Source organism: Lepus europaeus, chromosome 21 (genome assembly GCF_033115175.1).
Source record: "Lepus europaeus isolate LE1 chromosome 21, mLepTim1.pri, whole genome shotgun sequence".
Classification (NCBI taxonomy): Eukaryota; Metazoa; Chordata; class Mammalia; order Lagomorpha; family Leporidae; genus Lepus; species Lepus europaeus.
Genome location: NC_084847.1, coordinates 53,582,323 through 53,597,109, shown reverse-complemented (window position 1 = coordinate 53,597,109; position 14,787 = coordinate 53,582,323). Strand labels below are relative to the sequence as shown.

The 14,787-nt window shown below is 61.7% G+C and overlaps 2 protein-coding genes and 1 long non-coding RNA gene across 4 annotated transcripts; 2 read left to right on the top strand and 1 right to left on the bottom strand.

Moving 5' to 3' along the window:
- Positions 1–305: 305 nt before the first annotated feature.
- Positions 306–9,537, top strand: FBXO24 (F-box protein 24). Of its 2 annotated transcripts, none has more exons than XM_062179584.1 (10): positions 306–510; positions 2,647–2,745; positions 2,839–3,022; positions 3,947–4,185; positions 4,373–4,607; positions 5,256–5,414; positions 5,673–5,794; positions 5,992–6,123; positions 7,908–8,078; positions 8,394–9,537. In XM_062179584.1, exons 1-10 carry the CDS (start codon positions 472–474, stop codon positions 8,742–8,744), a joined length of 1,731 nt encoding a protein of 576 aa, XP_062035568.1. In that variant the 5' UTR covers positions 306–471; the 3' UTR covers positions 8,745–9,537. The 2 variants fall into 2 exon arrangements, with proteins under 2 accessions (XP_062035568.1, XP_062035567.1); XM_062179583.1 differs by lacking the exon at positions 306–510 and adding an exon at positions 2,374–2,457.
- Positions 2,929–10,846, bottom strand: LOC133750180 (uncharacterized). Its single transcript, XR_009864676.1, has 3 exons — positions 10,765–10,846; positions 4,415–4,732; positions 2,929–3,739 (listed from the first exon to the last, which is right to left on the bottom strand). It is a non-coding gene; the product is annotated as an uncharacterized LOC133750180 (long non-coding RNA).
- Positions 9,818–14,486, top strand: PCOLCE (procollagen C-endopeptidase enhancer). The gene is made up of 9 exons (XM_062179578.1): positions 9,818–10,033; positions 10,818–10,926; positions 11,253–11,511; positions 12,332–12,456; positions 12,846–12,982; positions 13,278–13,561; positions 13,755–13,832; positions 13,955–14,125; positions 14,241–14,486. The coding sequence occupies exons 1-9, from the start codon at positions 9,939–9,941 to the stop codon at positions 14,393–14,395; spliced, it is 1,413 nt and encodes a 470-aa protein (XP_062035562.1). The 5' UTR covers positions 9,818–9,938; the 3' UTR covers positions 14,396–14,486.
- The last annotated feature ends 301 nt before the right edge of the window (positions 14,487–14,787 follow it).

Below are 14,787 nucleotides of genomic sequence, written 5' to 3'. Positions count from 1 at the left end.
CCGTCCCCCTCCCCCTCCTCGGGGCTGCCGTAGTCGTCTCGAGGGGGAGGAAGCGGGGTCACGGACCAGCGGACCAATCGTGGGCCCGAGACGCGTCGGAAGCGGCTAATCAGAGCCCGCCGGGGGGCGGAGCCTCCGTGCCCGGAGCCCTGAGCGGGATGGGAGGGGGACTAGAACGGAGCGCACGCTAACGGCCGACGCTCCGAGCCCAGCCCGCCCCGCGCAGCCGTATCCAATCACCGTGCTTAGATGGCTTGCGATGGAGCCAATCAGGGAGGCGGGGACGACGGGGCTCCTCTAGAAGGAATAGAGGCGGCGACTACAAGCCGCAGGCCGCCCCGGCCTTCATCCAACGACATCCAATTGCAAGCCAGATACAAGACGAGTGATTGTCGAGAAGGCCAATTAGGTCCTTCAGAGGAAATCAGGCCCAGCCTCTTTCTCTGAGAGACGGGTCTACCTACCAGTAGCATGGGCGAGAAGGCGGGCCCTTCGCTAAGGAGGAGGCGGGTGAGCTAGAACTTTGAGGTAAAGAATGTGAGGGAGGCGCGCCGGGTTGGCTGAGAGAGAGCAGTGCCGGGGCTGAAGTCGCGTGGCGCACGCTGGACGCGTTAGGGAGCTAGCCAGGGAGCCGGTGTGCAGGCCGTTGTCGCAGCCGAAGGGACCGCGGGGGCCGTTTCCGGCTGCGGAGGCTGAGGGGCCGCTAGGATCTCGGGTCCCGGGCGGGCGGCTTCCTGGGGGCTGTAGACACCCAGCCCGAGCGGCTCCGCGCGGCCGCAGTCGTGGTGACCAGACCTGGGCTTTCTGTTTCTAAGAGAGGGAGAGACAGAGATCTTCCGTGCGCTGGTTCACTTCCCAGATGCCCACAGCTGTCGGGGCTGGACCAGACGGAAGCCAGGAGCCTGGAACTCCATTCGCGTCTCCCACGTGGATGGCGGGAGCCCAAGCACTCGCGCCATCGTCCACCGCTTTCCCAGGCACATTAGCAGGGAGCAGGCTGGGAAGTAGAGCGGCCGGGACTGGAACTGGCGCTCATGTGGGACGATGGGGTTACAGCCCGGGGCTTAACCCGCTGTGGGTCTACACCAGCCCCCTGACAGAAAGGTCGTCACCGTTGAGAACAAGTTCTTCGTTTTCCAAATCAGGAAACTGAGGCAGAGGGCAAGCCTGCAAGTTCCTGACAACCCCCAGTCCTCCACGCAGCGCCCTCCCCCACTTTTTACAGTGGCACAACCTCTTGTTTGCTCCATGGGCTGAAATGGAGCAAGAGGAGGGGGACCGAGACGCGAGACAAAACACGGCCTTCTCGGAGTTGGTAGCATCCTGGTAGTGCCATCAGCAACCGAGAGTCCACTTCTGTGCTGTCCATGGCCCAGCCACAGGATGGCTGACGTAAATCGCGTCCCTGCTGCTGATTTCCTGAACATCTGTTAACTGAACATTCCGTCTTGGGTATTGCAGACTAGGTGTTTGCTCGTCACCGTAAGCAAGGGAGTCAGATGGCGTGGTGGACAGCCTGTTCACCAGCGCAGCTAACGAAACGGTCTATGCAACCCTGCGCAGAGGAGCTCGCTGGCCAGCAGGACTGGGTTGCTGTAGGCCCCTGGAAGAGTCAGCGACGCCTGGGACTTACTGGTGCACATCTCTGGCCCCTACCTGGACAGCTGCAACACCAGCTCCTGTGCTTTCTCCTCATAAATGCCCCCCCCCATAAGACAAAGCTAATAGCTCACTCTTGGAGGTGTCCTAAGCTGTCACAGTCAAGTCAGCCCTTTCTCCTACCTTACTAGGTTGTCTTCACACATGCAGTGTTCGTACTAAGAAAGCGGTCTGCTTTAGCCTTTCGTGAGACTGTGCAGGATGTGTGCTGAACTGTTCCCACTCCCATCCCGTGCATGCTTTTGTGAGCCGGGTGGGCCTGGCCCGGGTCCCCAAGAGGCCCCAGCCTGCTCAGGCGTCAAGGGTTCAGCAGTGTTTCTTTGCAGCATCAGTGCTACAAGAGCCTCAAGTGGGAAAACCTCCTGCAGGTCCCCGAAAGTACAGGCTTCATCTGCCAGGAACACAGACTTTATTTCTCCAGTCAAATGCACATTCTATGAGTCGTCAGGTGGCCAGAGCTGAGTTGGAACCCAGGAGCTAGAAGATAAAGTCCAGAGCCAGGTTAAGGGGAACAGGTCACAGTGGCTGGACAGTGAGGTCACAGAGAGGTTTGTCTGCCCCAGACTCCATGAGGGAGGGGCCTTGAAGGCAGAGGGGCCCTAAAAGCCCCCCAAGCCCAGGCAGGGGACATGGTGTGGGAAAGGCAGCAGGGCCGGGGCCAGGGAACTGCGTACGGGGGGCCCAGGGGCCCAGAGAGATGAGGGCAGGAGCAGGGAGGGGGCAGTCAGGATGGTGAGAAGCCAGAGACGGAAGCTGCAAAATCTCACTGGGCTGTGCGGATGGGAGGAGGGGCGCAGGGTGAGGGGGTGGCCAGGCAAGGGCAGGGCAGGGAACTCAGGGCAGCCAGAGCTGAGGGAGGGGTGGCCAGTGGACCTGGAGAGAGCTGGTTTGAGAGCAGCCCCAAGACGGGAACTCACGGAAGAGAAGCAGAGGAGGGAGGACGAAGCGAGACCCTCGTAGAACCACGCATCCCCCTTCTCTGGGCAGGTGAAGCGGAGCTGCCCTTCCTGTGGCCCGGAGCCCGGGGGTGAAGAGAAGAAGGGCAGAGGGAACCCTGTTTCTGTTCAGTTGTTCCCCCCAGAGCTGGTGAGTCCTTGGGGCGGCACCGCCGAGGATGAAGGACTGGGGCCAGACCGCCCAGGGGCTGCTGATGACCGCGTCCTCCTCCCCGGCCCCCAGGTGGAGCATATCATCTCCTTCCTCCCTGTCAGAGACGTGATCGCCCTGGGCCGGACCTGCCACTACTTCCACCAAGTGTGCGATGCCGAGGGCGTGTGGAGACGTATCTGTCGCAAGCTCAGTCCCCGCCTCCGAGAGCAGGGGTCCGGGGTCCGGCCCTGGAAGAGAGCCGCCATTCTTAACTGTACATCTCCCCCAGAGCCTCTTCTCCTCGCCTCCGTCTGTCCATGCAGTGGGGTCCCTCCTGCTCTCTATGGCTGCGTCCCAGCCAACCTTCCCTCTCTCCCTTTCCTCTGGAAGGAACCTGTCAGATTCAGACAGACTCCCTTGACTACTTCCTCCAGGACCCTAGAGCCACCCCACACACAGACTCTCCCACCTCCCCTCAGTAGCATCCCTGCCAGGTCTCACTCCAGATCTTACCTTAGAGGCATCCCCAGCTCCCCAAACCTGAGCTTGCTCCCTCCTCTAAACCGGGGGTTCTCGGCCTTGTCACCACCAGCATTTTGGACAAATCCCTCCTTTGCTGTCCTGTGCATTTGAGGGTGTTTAGCAGTACCTTTGGCCCCTACCCACTGGATGCCAGCAACACCTCCCCTAGTTGTGACAAACCACGTCCCCTGAGGGACAAGATCACCCCCAGCTGGGCAACCAGGCTGCATCTGTGCCTCTCCAAGGGCACCCCGGTCCCACGGCTTCCTTTCACATAGATTAGGAGATTGGTCCAGAAAGCAGATCCAGAGCTGGGGGTGAGGGAGGTTACTGGTCCTCCTCAGCCATTCGCTTTCACTCTTCTTTCTGCCTCTCTTCTGTGTTTTTATTCCCATGTTCCCCTTGATGCCTCTGATGCAAGGTTGGCGATGCCAGGAAGTGCTCACGGAGAAGCAGCATCTGCCCTGGGCTGTGGTGGGGCAGAGAACGAAGGTTCAGACGTGGGGTAGAATCTCAGCTGTCCACATCTCCCTTGGAAGGGGGCTGCACCCCAGTCCTTGGGAGGAGGAGGAGCTAAACACCAGGGTGTCTGAGAAATCCAGTTTGCCCAAACCGTAACTGACCCCCCTGTGTCCCCCTCTGCCCCTTGAACATTCCGTCTCCTTCCCTTCTCCAGACACCAAGGGACTGTATTTCCAGGCCTTTGGAGGCCGCCGCCGGTGTCTCAGCAAGAGCGTGGCCCCTCTGCTAGCCCATGGCTACCGCCGCTTCCTGCCCACCAAGGATCACGTCTTCATTCTTGACTATGTGGGGACGCTCTTCTTCCTCAAAAATGCCCTGGTCTCCTCCACCCTTGGCCAAATCCAGTGGAAGCGGGCCTGCCGCTATGTTGTATTGTGTCGTGGAGCCAAGGATGTGAGTAGAACACTGGCAGCTGAGAGCCACCCTCCCACCCCCCCAGGGAACCAGGCCCTGCCAGTCCCTACGTGTCCCTGTCAGGAACCAGAAAACCTCATTTCCCCACCCAGCACCAGAATGTCTCATCTCCCACCTACGGCCCCACCTCACCCCTGATCCCAGACACCCTCATCCTCCCTCACAGTTCGCCTCAGACCCAAGATGTGACACGGTTTACCGGAAGTACCTCTACGTCCTGGCCACTCGAGAGCAGACGGGAGTGGTTGGTGCAACCGGCAACCGGGCCTGTGACTGTGTTGAGGTCTATCTGCAGTCCAGCGGGCAGCGAGTCTTCAAGATGACCTTCCACCACTCCATGAGCTTCAAACAGATCGTGCTGGTAGGGCAGGAGACCCACCGGGCGCTGCTGCTCCTCACAGGTGCGACCTAGAGCCGTGGTTTGCCCGGGGTCTCCTGCAGTTTCTCCAGGACCTGCCGTGGGGTGGTGGAGCAGGCGGGGGAAGGGATGGAGACTTCTCAGGACTCCAAAGGCTACCTCTTCCTCCTGTCAATCCGGATAGCTCTGTTTGTCTTCTAGGCCAGAACTCTGCATAATATGCCAACATGAGCAAAGGGTCCTGCTCCCAACAAGTAGTTTGTAAAACACTGCTCTGATGAATGCCTGGCCCCTCCCAGCGTCCATGACAGGCACCTTACTCGGTACCCGGAACTGCCCCCCACTTTCCCAGGTGTCCTCTGTACTTGACCACACCCTCACATTCTGGATGTCTGAATGCCAGGCAGGGCCCCAGATCCCCGGACTTCATGCTTCCCAGCACTCAAATGGCTTCTGCCAAAGCTGACCACCAGGTTCTTGTTGAAGTACCTCTCTGGTTTATTTCAGTGGCTGGGGTCTGGGAGACTTCAAGTCGTTCTTCCTTTATATCATTTCCACTTTTTTTTTTCCCCCAGTCCCACCCTAGGGCAGAAATGCTTGATCCCTGGCTTAGGGAGTCTTTTGGACAATAGCATGGACCTTGGAGAGGCCCCTCCCCCACATAATTGTCTGCCTCCCCCCCAACCCCCAGAGGAAGGCAAGATCTACTCTTTGGTAGTGAATGAGACCCAGCTAGATCAGCCCCGCTCCTACACCGTCCAGCTGACCCTGCGGAAGGTGTCCCGCTGCCTGCCTCACCTGCGTGTGACCTGCATGGCCTCCAACCAGAGCAGTACCCTCTACATCACGGGTAAGAACCACCTCCCTCATTGTAGGATCCCACCGTGAGCAGCCCCCCATCTACTGGCAGCCCTGACCCCAGAGCTTAACGGTGAACCTCTTGGGGCATCTCAGTGAGACGCTGTGGTCAGGTTCCTGGGCGGCATAGCTCGCGCATTTCTCCTGGGTATGAGCCTCCCTAGATCTTGCTGCTTTCTTCCCAGGTGGGGACTTAGCCCTAGGAAACGGGTGCCCAAAGCCGCTGAGCTGAGGGCGCCCGACCCCCCAGACCAGGGTGGAGTGTATTTTGAGGTGCATACCCCAGGGGTGTATCGTGATCTCTTTGGGACCCTTCAAGCCTTTGACCCCCTGGACCAGCAGATGCCACTTGCTCTCTCACTGCCTGCCAAGGTAGGATCCTAGAGGGATGGGGCACACCAGAGGCGGGGAGGGGAGCTTCAGAGATCAGATGCCGGACCGGGTGGGACAGGGCACGGGGCAAGGTAGAGATCCGCAGGGGATGCAAGTCAGCAGTCGGGAGGTCCTGGAGCTCCGGTTGCTCTGCAGGGAGCTGAGTGCCCACCTCCCCTCTCTGTCTTCCCTCTTAGATCCTATTCTGTGCTCTTGGCTATAATCATCTTGGCCTGGTGGATGAATTTGGCCGAATCTTTATGCAGGGAAATAACCGATACGGGCAGCTGGGAACAGGGGACAAAATGGACCGAGGGGAACCCACGCAGGTGAGGTCGTTTGCGGGCAGCTTCATCCCCACGCCTTAGATTCCCTAATCCCTGGGCCTGTCCACTCTCTGTGGCCACTTCCACTTCCCAGGTCAGCTAGGCAGTCAGCCTGTGGTTCCTGTGACACTGGGGTCCTCTCTCCCCAAGGGTTGGCACTGTGAGGTCTGTGCAGTGGCCACAGTAGCTAGAAGAGAGGAGATGTGAGAGGGCCTGCTGGGTTAGAGACGATCCAGGCGGGGACTGGGAAAGGCATCCCAGGCAGTAGGGAGTGGGGATGGGGTGAAGCCTGCACACCCCTGGTCAGTGGGAGGTCTGTGCTGGCTAGAGCAGAGAAGGTGTGCAGGGATGCAGGCAGTGTGAGGTGGTGGAGACGGGCACCAGGCTGGAGATGCAGAGTTGGGGAAAAGTCCTTGCAGGCTCTGAGCAGGAAGAGAAGGCCCCCAGGTCAGCTGCCGCAGCACCCGGGAGGATCGTGAATGGGAAGGAACAGATCCAGGAGGTGTTGGGGAAAAGCATCAAAAAAAAAAAAAAAAAAAAAAGGCCCTTGAAACTGATGCGATGTGAGGAGACAGAGGTGACTAGGAGAAAAAGGTGGAGACACCGCCAACAAATGTGAAAGGTGGAATTACTGGTTTGAGGAGAGTGAGAGTTTGAACTTCCTGCAGTGAGAATAAAACACGGAACTGGAAATGTCTGGCTGGTATTGGATTCCAAGTTGGAATAAGGTTGAAAGGACAAAAGTTGAGAGAGAGAGAGAGAGAGACGCAAACCACTGCAGGCAGGGGAGAGAAGAAAGGAAGTGTCCGAGACCAGGCAGGAGAGCAGAAAGTTTCAGACAGGCTGGGGAAGGTGGACGGCCAATGGTGACAGTGTGACACTGTCAGGATGCATTTCCTGATACGGAAAGATGGTCCTATCACATGTTTTAGGGGGGAAAAAAAAGTATCAAAGGGTTTACATAGCCCAATCCTGTTTATGTTTGAAAATACACAACTCATGTGTTTGTTTAGGCAACAGCGAAGGCTCTCGAACAAGATATTAGTAGCAGGTGGTGGGGTTTCCCTGGGTTTTGAAATTAATTTTTTGCTTGCCAATATTTGATTTTTCTAGAGTAGCCACAAATTACTTGTCTGCACCTTCAGAATTAAAGTGGTGACAGTCTCAAGAGGAGAGAGCGTGTAGGAGGGGCCCTGAGAGTTGGCAACTGGGAGGTCAAGCGTCCCTGGGGAGAGCGTGTGAGGGGCGTGGCAGGGAGAGAAGCCAGGCCGCAAGGAGGCTCAGGGAGGCCTGGCTGTGGCAGGGACAAGAATGTGGTCAAACCCATTTGGTCAGGGCACCAGTTCTGCTGCTTCGAAGGCAGAGGTAGGAAGCAGCCGGAATCCCATGAAGCACTTCTTCAAAACAGGCGGGCCTTTGGGAAGAGCATGAGGCGACAAGTGGAAGATGCGAGAGAGAGGAGGGAGGGAGGGAGGCAGGGAGATTCAGGATGGTGGGGGCGGCCGCTAAACTGAAACCGCACCGGGTTTAAGCCCTGTTTATCCCTGGGGAGAGGCAGAGGCTGGAAGGCTGAAAAGCAGCACTGGTCTGAGAGGGGAGGAGCAGACAGCAGGCCCTGGCCTCTGCAAGGAGCTGCTTTTCCAGGGAGCAAAGAAGAGGTTTCTGCCTCCCGTTTCCTTCCCCTCCAGTTTACACCCTGCCCTGAGCCTCCTAGTCCCCCTGCTCTGAGCGGGTCCCCCAGCCCCAGTGTCCCCCCTCTCAGGAACCCTGGTCCTGTGTCCCCTCAGGTACATTATCTGCAATGCCCGATTGCCATGTGGTGCGGCCTCAACCACTCCCTGGTGCTGAGCCAGAGCTCGGACTTCAGCAAGGAACTGCTGGGCTGCGGCTGTGGGGCTGGAGGCCGCCTCCCCGGCTGGCCTAAGGGAAGCGCCTCCTTCGTCAGGCTCCACGTCAAGGTCAGAGCAGGGGCAGGCCGGGAAGGCAAGAGTGGTGGAGCCTGGTCGCCCCCAGGACTGTGGCTGGGACTCCTGCAGGAACCCAGGGGCCCCGTTTCCCCGGCACCACCCCACCTCCCTTCCCTGCAGGCATACTGTGCTCTCCCTTAGCCGACCCCACTGGCCTCATCTGACCTTGCACAACCTGGCACTTAGCCAGCTACAGCTCACTTGCTGGCTCAGGGCAGGGCCTGGGAGGGAAGAACACAGGAGCAGGGTTAGCCCCAGCTTCCCCAGCTTCTTGGCCCCTCTCAGCCACGCCCTTCCGTCCCCCAGGTCCCCCTGTGTGCCTGCTCCCTCTGCTCCACCAGAGAGTGCCTCTACATGCTGTCCAGCCACGACATCGAGCACCATCCCGCCTATCGGGACCTGCCAGCCAGCAGGACCCCAGAGCCCACGGGGGCCTGTGCATCGCAGGACCCCGGGGGGGCTGCCCGGGCCTGCAAGGAGTACCTCATCCAGATCGACAGCTGCCCCACGCTGCAGGAGCGCATGGAGAAGATGCGGGAGATCGTGGGCTGGATGCCCTTAATGGCCGCACAGAAGGATTTCTTCTGGGAGGCCTTGGACATGCTGCAGAGGGCAGCTGGCGGGGGCCGCCCAGGCTCCCCGACCCATGAGAGCTGACTCCCCACGCCCGGCCTCACCCTGAGACGGGGCCACAGGCTAAGGGGAGGCCGGCTGGTGGTAATGAATGCTGTGTGTGGGGAGGGGTCTCAGGGTGGGGACTGCTGACCATGCCAGGGTAGGGCAAGGACCTCTTTTATAAAATGTTCCGGGGGCTGCCCAGGAGGGGCCCCCTACCCGACTATCATGGACGAGAGATTTAATGGACAAATAGAATAAACGACTCGAGTGAGGCCCAGTCTGGAGCCCTGGGGCCTAGGGGTCATCACAGATAGAGGAAGGGGGCCGATGCCTGTCTCAGCGGGTGACGGAGGGCAGGACCGGCGCCAGCCATCAGCTGCTGCAGAGCCGCCAGCACCTGCCTCCCTTCCCGCTCTGCAGACCCCAGCCAGTCCGAGGGGCTTGGACGTCCTAACCCCACCTTCTGGGGCCACTCGGTGAACACACACTATCTGGGCCCATGGCTCCAGGCCTCTGTCTCCTGGACGTGTCCCCACCCCCAGGAGACCACATCTTCCACTCATCTGCCTTCGCTCTCGGGGAGCCAGCCCCTCCCTTCCCCTTGTTCCACTCCCTTCCACAGCACCTCATGCCTCCCGACCCCACTCCTGACTTTCAAATAGTTAGAAACAGGAGTGAGCAGAATTCGTCCTCCCTGGCCAGGTCTCCCACTGGCCCAGGCCTGGAGAGACGGCAGTAGAAGTGGAAAACAGGCCGGGGGCGGCAGGGGTGGCCAGGAAGGAGGTGAATGGTTCGGGGTGGGAGTCCTGTGAGGGACTTGGTGCTGCGGAAGCAGGGGCGGGAGGGTCAGGGTGGGCTGGACAATCCTGGGGAAGGCCCAGAGGCCATGGCCCTGGGCGGCCCGGGCCCCAGGCAGAGAGGGCCATTCCAGAGGACCTCACAGAGGTCCTGGAGGATGCTCCCTGTGGCCTTCACCGCGCCACCCCCTACTTAGGCCAATATTTATGTGTCCCAGACCTAGAGAGGCCCCTGGACTCGCCACCGTCCCGCTCTGTCTCCCTGTCCCGCCTTCCTGCCGCCCGCCCCGCTGGCCAGTCCCCACGCCCACACACCCGCCTGGGGCTGCCTCATCTGGCACTGATTATCCTGCTGCTGCTGCCGCTGCCGCTGCCGCTGCCTCCGCCAAACTCAGCTGCTGCTCCGTCGAGGACCCCAGCACTGCTCCCCCCCAACATGCTTCCTGCTGCCACAGCCTCCCTCCTGGGGCCCCTCCTCACGGCCTGGGCCCTGCTTCCTCTCGCCCAGGGCCAGACCCCCAACTACACCAGGTAGGTCTCAGCATCTTGCAGACAGCTCCAGGGAGCTTCGAGACTGTCTGCTTCATGGGGGTTATGTCTGGATCCTGAGGTCCTTTTGCTAACACCACCCCGAGACTTCGCACCCCTCCCCCCACATCTCCCTCCCTGTTGAAGACCACACTCTGCTGCTCCCCTCCCTCCACTCCCGATCCTCTGCCCTCCTAAATCTCCCCCTCTACCCAGACCCTTGGCCCCCCATGGAGTTTAAGGGAGCCAAGATCCTGAACTTGCCTGGGAGCTGGACATCTGGATTCCAGGAAGAAGCTAGAGAGAGATGGTGGGGGGAGGGGACAGCAAGGGGGAGGCCGGGGAGTCAGATACCCCAGTGGTCTCCTGGAACAGGTCCAGGTCAAAGGTAGGGTGCTCAAGAGCCTGGGCTCTGGTCTCGGCCCCCTCCCCCCCCACATCGCCTCGTGGCTTCGTCCACATCTGGAAGTGGTTAGGCAGCTCCTGTCCCTGACTGCCAGGCAGGACGGGGGGGGGGGGGGGGGGGGGGGAGTGGGGAAGAGGGGCTGAGGATTCCCGGAATTCCTGTTGGGGTGGGGGTGGGGACTGGGGGGGGGGGCTGGAGGGAAGCCTGAGCCGGTCCTACTTTTTCTCTACCCTCTGCCGGCGCCTTCCCCAGCCCTCCTTCCTGGTGGCTGAGACACCCCAGGTCCCCTGGGTCTTTCTTTCCAGCGACCCCAGCCTCCAGTCCTTACCTGTCATCTCTGCTGCTGCCCGCACCCCTGACAGCCCCTCTTCTGTTCCCCAGACCTGTGTTCCTGTGTGGAGGGGAGGTGACTGGGGATTCGGGCTACGTGGCAAGCGAGGGTTTCCCCAACCTCTACCCCCCCAATAAAGAGTGCATCTGGACAATCACGGTGAGAGACCCCTCTGGTCACTGCCCCGATCAAAGTCTCCCAGGGAAAAGGCCTGACCACCACGGGGACTCCCCCCACAGCGGGTCCAGCCCAAGCCCCCTCCACTCCCGTCCCCACTGTCCATCCCACTTTTAACTCACAGCTCTACCCCTGATTCTCCACTCCCAACTTCTTCCCGAGACCCCAGCCCTGTCTCTGGCACAGCCCCCTCTGCTCTGCTAGACGTGGGCCCTTTCCCCTCAAACCGGTGGTGTAGGAACCGCCGGGGAGAGGCATCTGTGTGTGGCCTGACTTTGGGGGTTCCCCGCCCCTGCCCCCCGTATCAGGTCCCCGAGGGCCAGACTGTGTCCCTCTCCTTCCGAGTCTTTGACCTGGAGCTGCACCCCTCCTGCCGCTACGATGCTCTGGAGGTTTTTGCTGGGTCTGGAACCTCGGGCCAGCGGCTTGGGCGCTTCTGCGGGACCTTCCGGCCGGCGCCTCTAGTCGCCCCCGGCAACCAGGTGACCCTAAGGATGACAGCGGACGAAGGCACGGGAGGACGAGGATTCCTGCTCTGGTACAGCGGGCGGGCCACCTCGGGCACTGGTGAGCCCTCCCGCACCTCCGCCTGCCCCTCCTGGCCCCGCCCCCGGCGCAGGCCCCGCCCCCAGCCCTAACCCACCCCGCGCCCGAGAGCCTAGGGCCCCCTGACCTCCCTGGCCCTTCCTCCTCACTAACTGCCCCTTCAGTCCCTCCTCCCGGTCTTCTCTCCCCCCTCCCGCTCCCACCCACCCCGTCTTCCAGGCCCCCCCCCAGGCGCGAGGCGGAAATGGGTCACCGACCCGCGGGTGGAATGGGCGGCCTGGGGTTACTGGGATGGTGAGTAATTGCCCGGCCCCGTCCGCAATCGGGCTCCCTCCGATGGGCGCGAGGGGGCACCCCAGGGCTGGGGGACCAAGTTCCCCCGACCCGGAGCCCCCTACGTCCAGCCCTGGGCTCCCGATTGCGGTCCCATCACCCCCTCCTGGCGGCAGAAGTCTTCCTTGAAGTGTTTCAGGCGGGGACCTCCCCATGGGGGTCTCAGGGGCTAAGCCCCCAGTCGAGGGCACCCTCACGGCGTGGGGGCGCTCCAGCCTGCGAAGGGGACCCTTCTGCCAGGCCGGGGGGATGGGATCTCCCAGGGGAAGCGGTCGGGGAGGGGCCAGAAGGGAGCGCGCCCAGCCAATGCCTCCTCCTCCTCCTCCCACTGCCCGCAGGGGCGCCCGCTCCACCCGGCCGCCTCTGCTAACCTGCCCTCCTGTCTGCTCCCCTCATCCTGAGACCCAGACACCCGAACTTCCTGTCCAGGCTCCCAGCCTAGCGCTCTCCCCGAGCCGACCCAAGGTCTCCAGCGCCCCCCACCCCCGCTCCTCTCTCCCCTCCCCAGAGCACCAGTTTTGCGGGGGGCGGATGGAGAAGGAGCAGGGAACCCTGACCACGCCCAACTGGCCCGAGTCGGATTATCCCCCGGGCATCAGCTGTTCCTGGCACATCATCGCGCCCCCTGACCAGGTACTGACCCTCTGCTGGGCCTGCCCGTGGGGGACTCGGGCGGCGTCCAGCCTGCAGCCAGCACACGTCGACTGTGCACTGAGCTTGCGCCCGGTGCGGACCAAAACCAGGCCCAGATGCGGCATGCGCGCGCACACAAAAAATGTAAAATTACAACCTGAGGATCTTAGAGCGAGGTACAAGGCGCGGGCGGGCGCGAGGGTCTCACCCCCTTGCCGGGGGTCCCTTGGCTGTGTGTGACACCCCCCCCCCCAGCAGTGGGGCTAGGGAGCGGCCCCGGGGGTCCCAGAGACCAGACCCGGCTGATGTTAAAGGTGGCGGGAGGCGGCGTTGGGGTGGAGGAGGCGAGGGGTCCCGCCCGCGCAGCCTCCGCCTCGGTCTGCCGGCAGGTCATCGCGCTGACCTTCGGGAAGTTTGACCTGGAGCCGGACACCTACTGTCGCTACGACTCGGTCAGCGTGTTCAACGGAGCCGTGAGCGACGACGCCAAGAGGCTGGGAAAGTTCTGCGGCGACACGGCCCCGGGGTGAGGGGCGGCCCTGGGGTGCGCGGCGGGTCTGGGGTCTCCCGCGTCCCAAGAGAAAGCCGCTGTTTTGAGGGGCGGGGCTCAATCAGAGGGGCGGGATCCGGGCCGGTAGGCGGAGCGGGGAAGGGGCCAGGTAAAGGGAGCCTTGGCCCCTCTTCTGGCCGGGGTCTGAATTGAGAGCCAAATGGGGACTGCGAAGCCGGGAAGCTGGTGCGGCCCCTGGACCGGCCCGCAGCGGTTAAAAGGCCCTGGAGCCTGGAAGGGCCTGCCTGATTCCTTCCACAATGTCCCGCAGCCCCATCTCCTCCGAAGGGAATGAGCTCCTTGTCCAGTTCGTGTCGGATCTCAGCGTCACCGCCGACGGCTTCTCGGCCTCCTACCGAATCCTGCCACGGGGCGCGGCAGCGCAAGGGCCAGCCCAGGGTGCAGGAGAGGAGGCCCGGCCGGGTCCCGCACTCGTCGACTCTGGCCCTAAGCCGGGAGTTGGACCCAAAGTCAAGCCGCCCGTGAAGCCGCGCCTCCAACCTGCAGGGAAGCCGGAGGCCTCGCCAGAGGCCAAGGCACCTCCCCAGGACCCCGGTGAGTCCAGGGAGGGGGAGAGGGCCGTTCCGTTCCCCCTGGGCTCAGTCACTCCATTCATTCGTCAGCGCTCCCTGGCGTCTCTCTGCTGCCAGTGGCTGGGACCCAGAGCTGGAGAGAGCTCTAAACCAGTCACATCAATGAGGCTGCTATGGGGAACAGGAGCCTTCCAACCTGGCCCCCTCCCTCCTAGATGTACCCAGCATCCCCTGCCCAAAGCAGTGCCAGCGGACAGGCACCATGCAGAGCAACTTTTGTACCAGCAACCTGGGTAAGAAGCCCACCCCCCCGCCCCGCCCCCTGCCCTGCTCTCACTCCTCTAACCAGCCCCTCCCCTGGACCCCCGAGCCCTGGCCTCCTGGCTGTTCATCTCTCACCCCCTTTCTTCCGCAGTGGTGACTGGGACAGTAAAGTCCATAGTTCGGGGCCCGGGTGAGGGTCTCTGGGTCACAGTCAGTCTCATTGGTGCTTACAAAACCGGAGGACTGGAGCTGCCCTCTCCACCCACTGACGCCTCCCTGAAGTTTTATGTGCCCTGCAAGCACTGTCGCCCCCTGAAGAAAGGTAACAAAGACCCCGGGGCAATGGGAAGGGGCCGGCTGAGGGGACAGAGGTGTGGGACCCAAGCCAGGAGCTGGCCAAGGTCTCAGTAACCGCACCATCCACCCCGCCTCCCCAGGAGCCAGTTACCTGCTGATGGGCCAGGTGAAAGAGAACGGAGGTCCCATGCTCCCTCCAGACAGCTTCGTGGTTCTCTACCGGCCCACCCAGCACCAGATCCTCACCAACCTCAGCAAGCGGAAGTGCCCCTCCCAACCTGCCCAGTCCCAGTGAGACCAAGGCCAGCTCCAACTCCTGGCCCGCAGGGCCCCTCTCTTACCTGAATAAATATTTCTTAACTGAAGAAAAAAAAAAAATCAACTCGACTTTATGGTTTCGAGCCCACCCTGTGGAGGATTCTCATTCATTCACACAATCAACAGACAGGTGTCCTGTGGGCCCTCGCTGCTCCTTGCCATCCCTGGCTCACGTCCTGCACCCCTCCAGGCTCAGCATTCTCCCCAGGCACTCTGTGGAGAGAGAGAGACAACGAGGTAGGAGCTGGAGACACCTGTACCCTATCTGTGTCGGGGGCCTGGGCTGCAGCCCCACCCCCAGCTTTCTGCTAATCCCCCCCACCCGGGAGGCAGCAAGGGATGGCCCTGCCACCTCCACGGGAGTCCCAG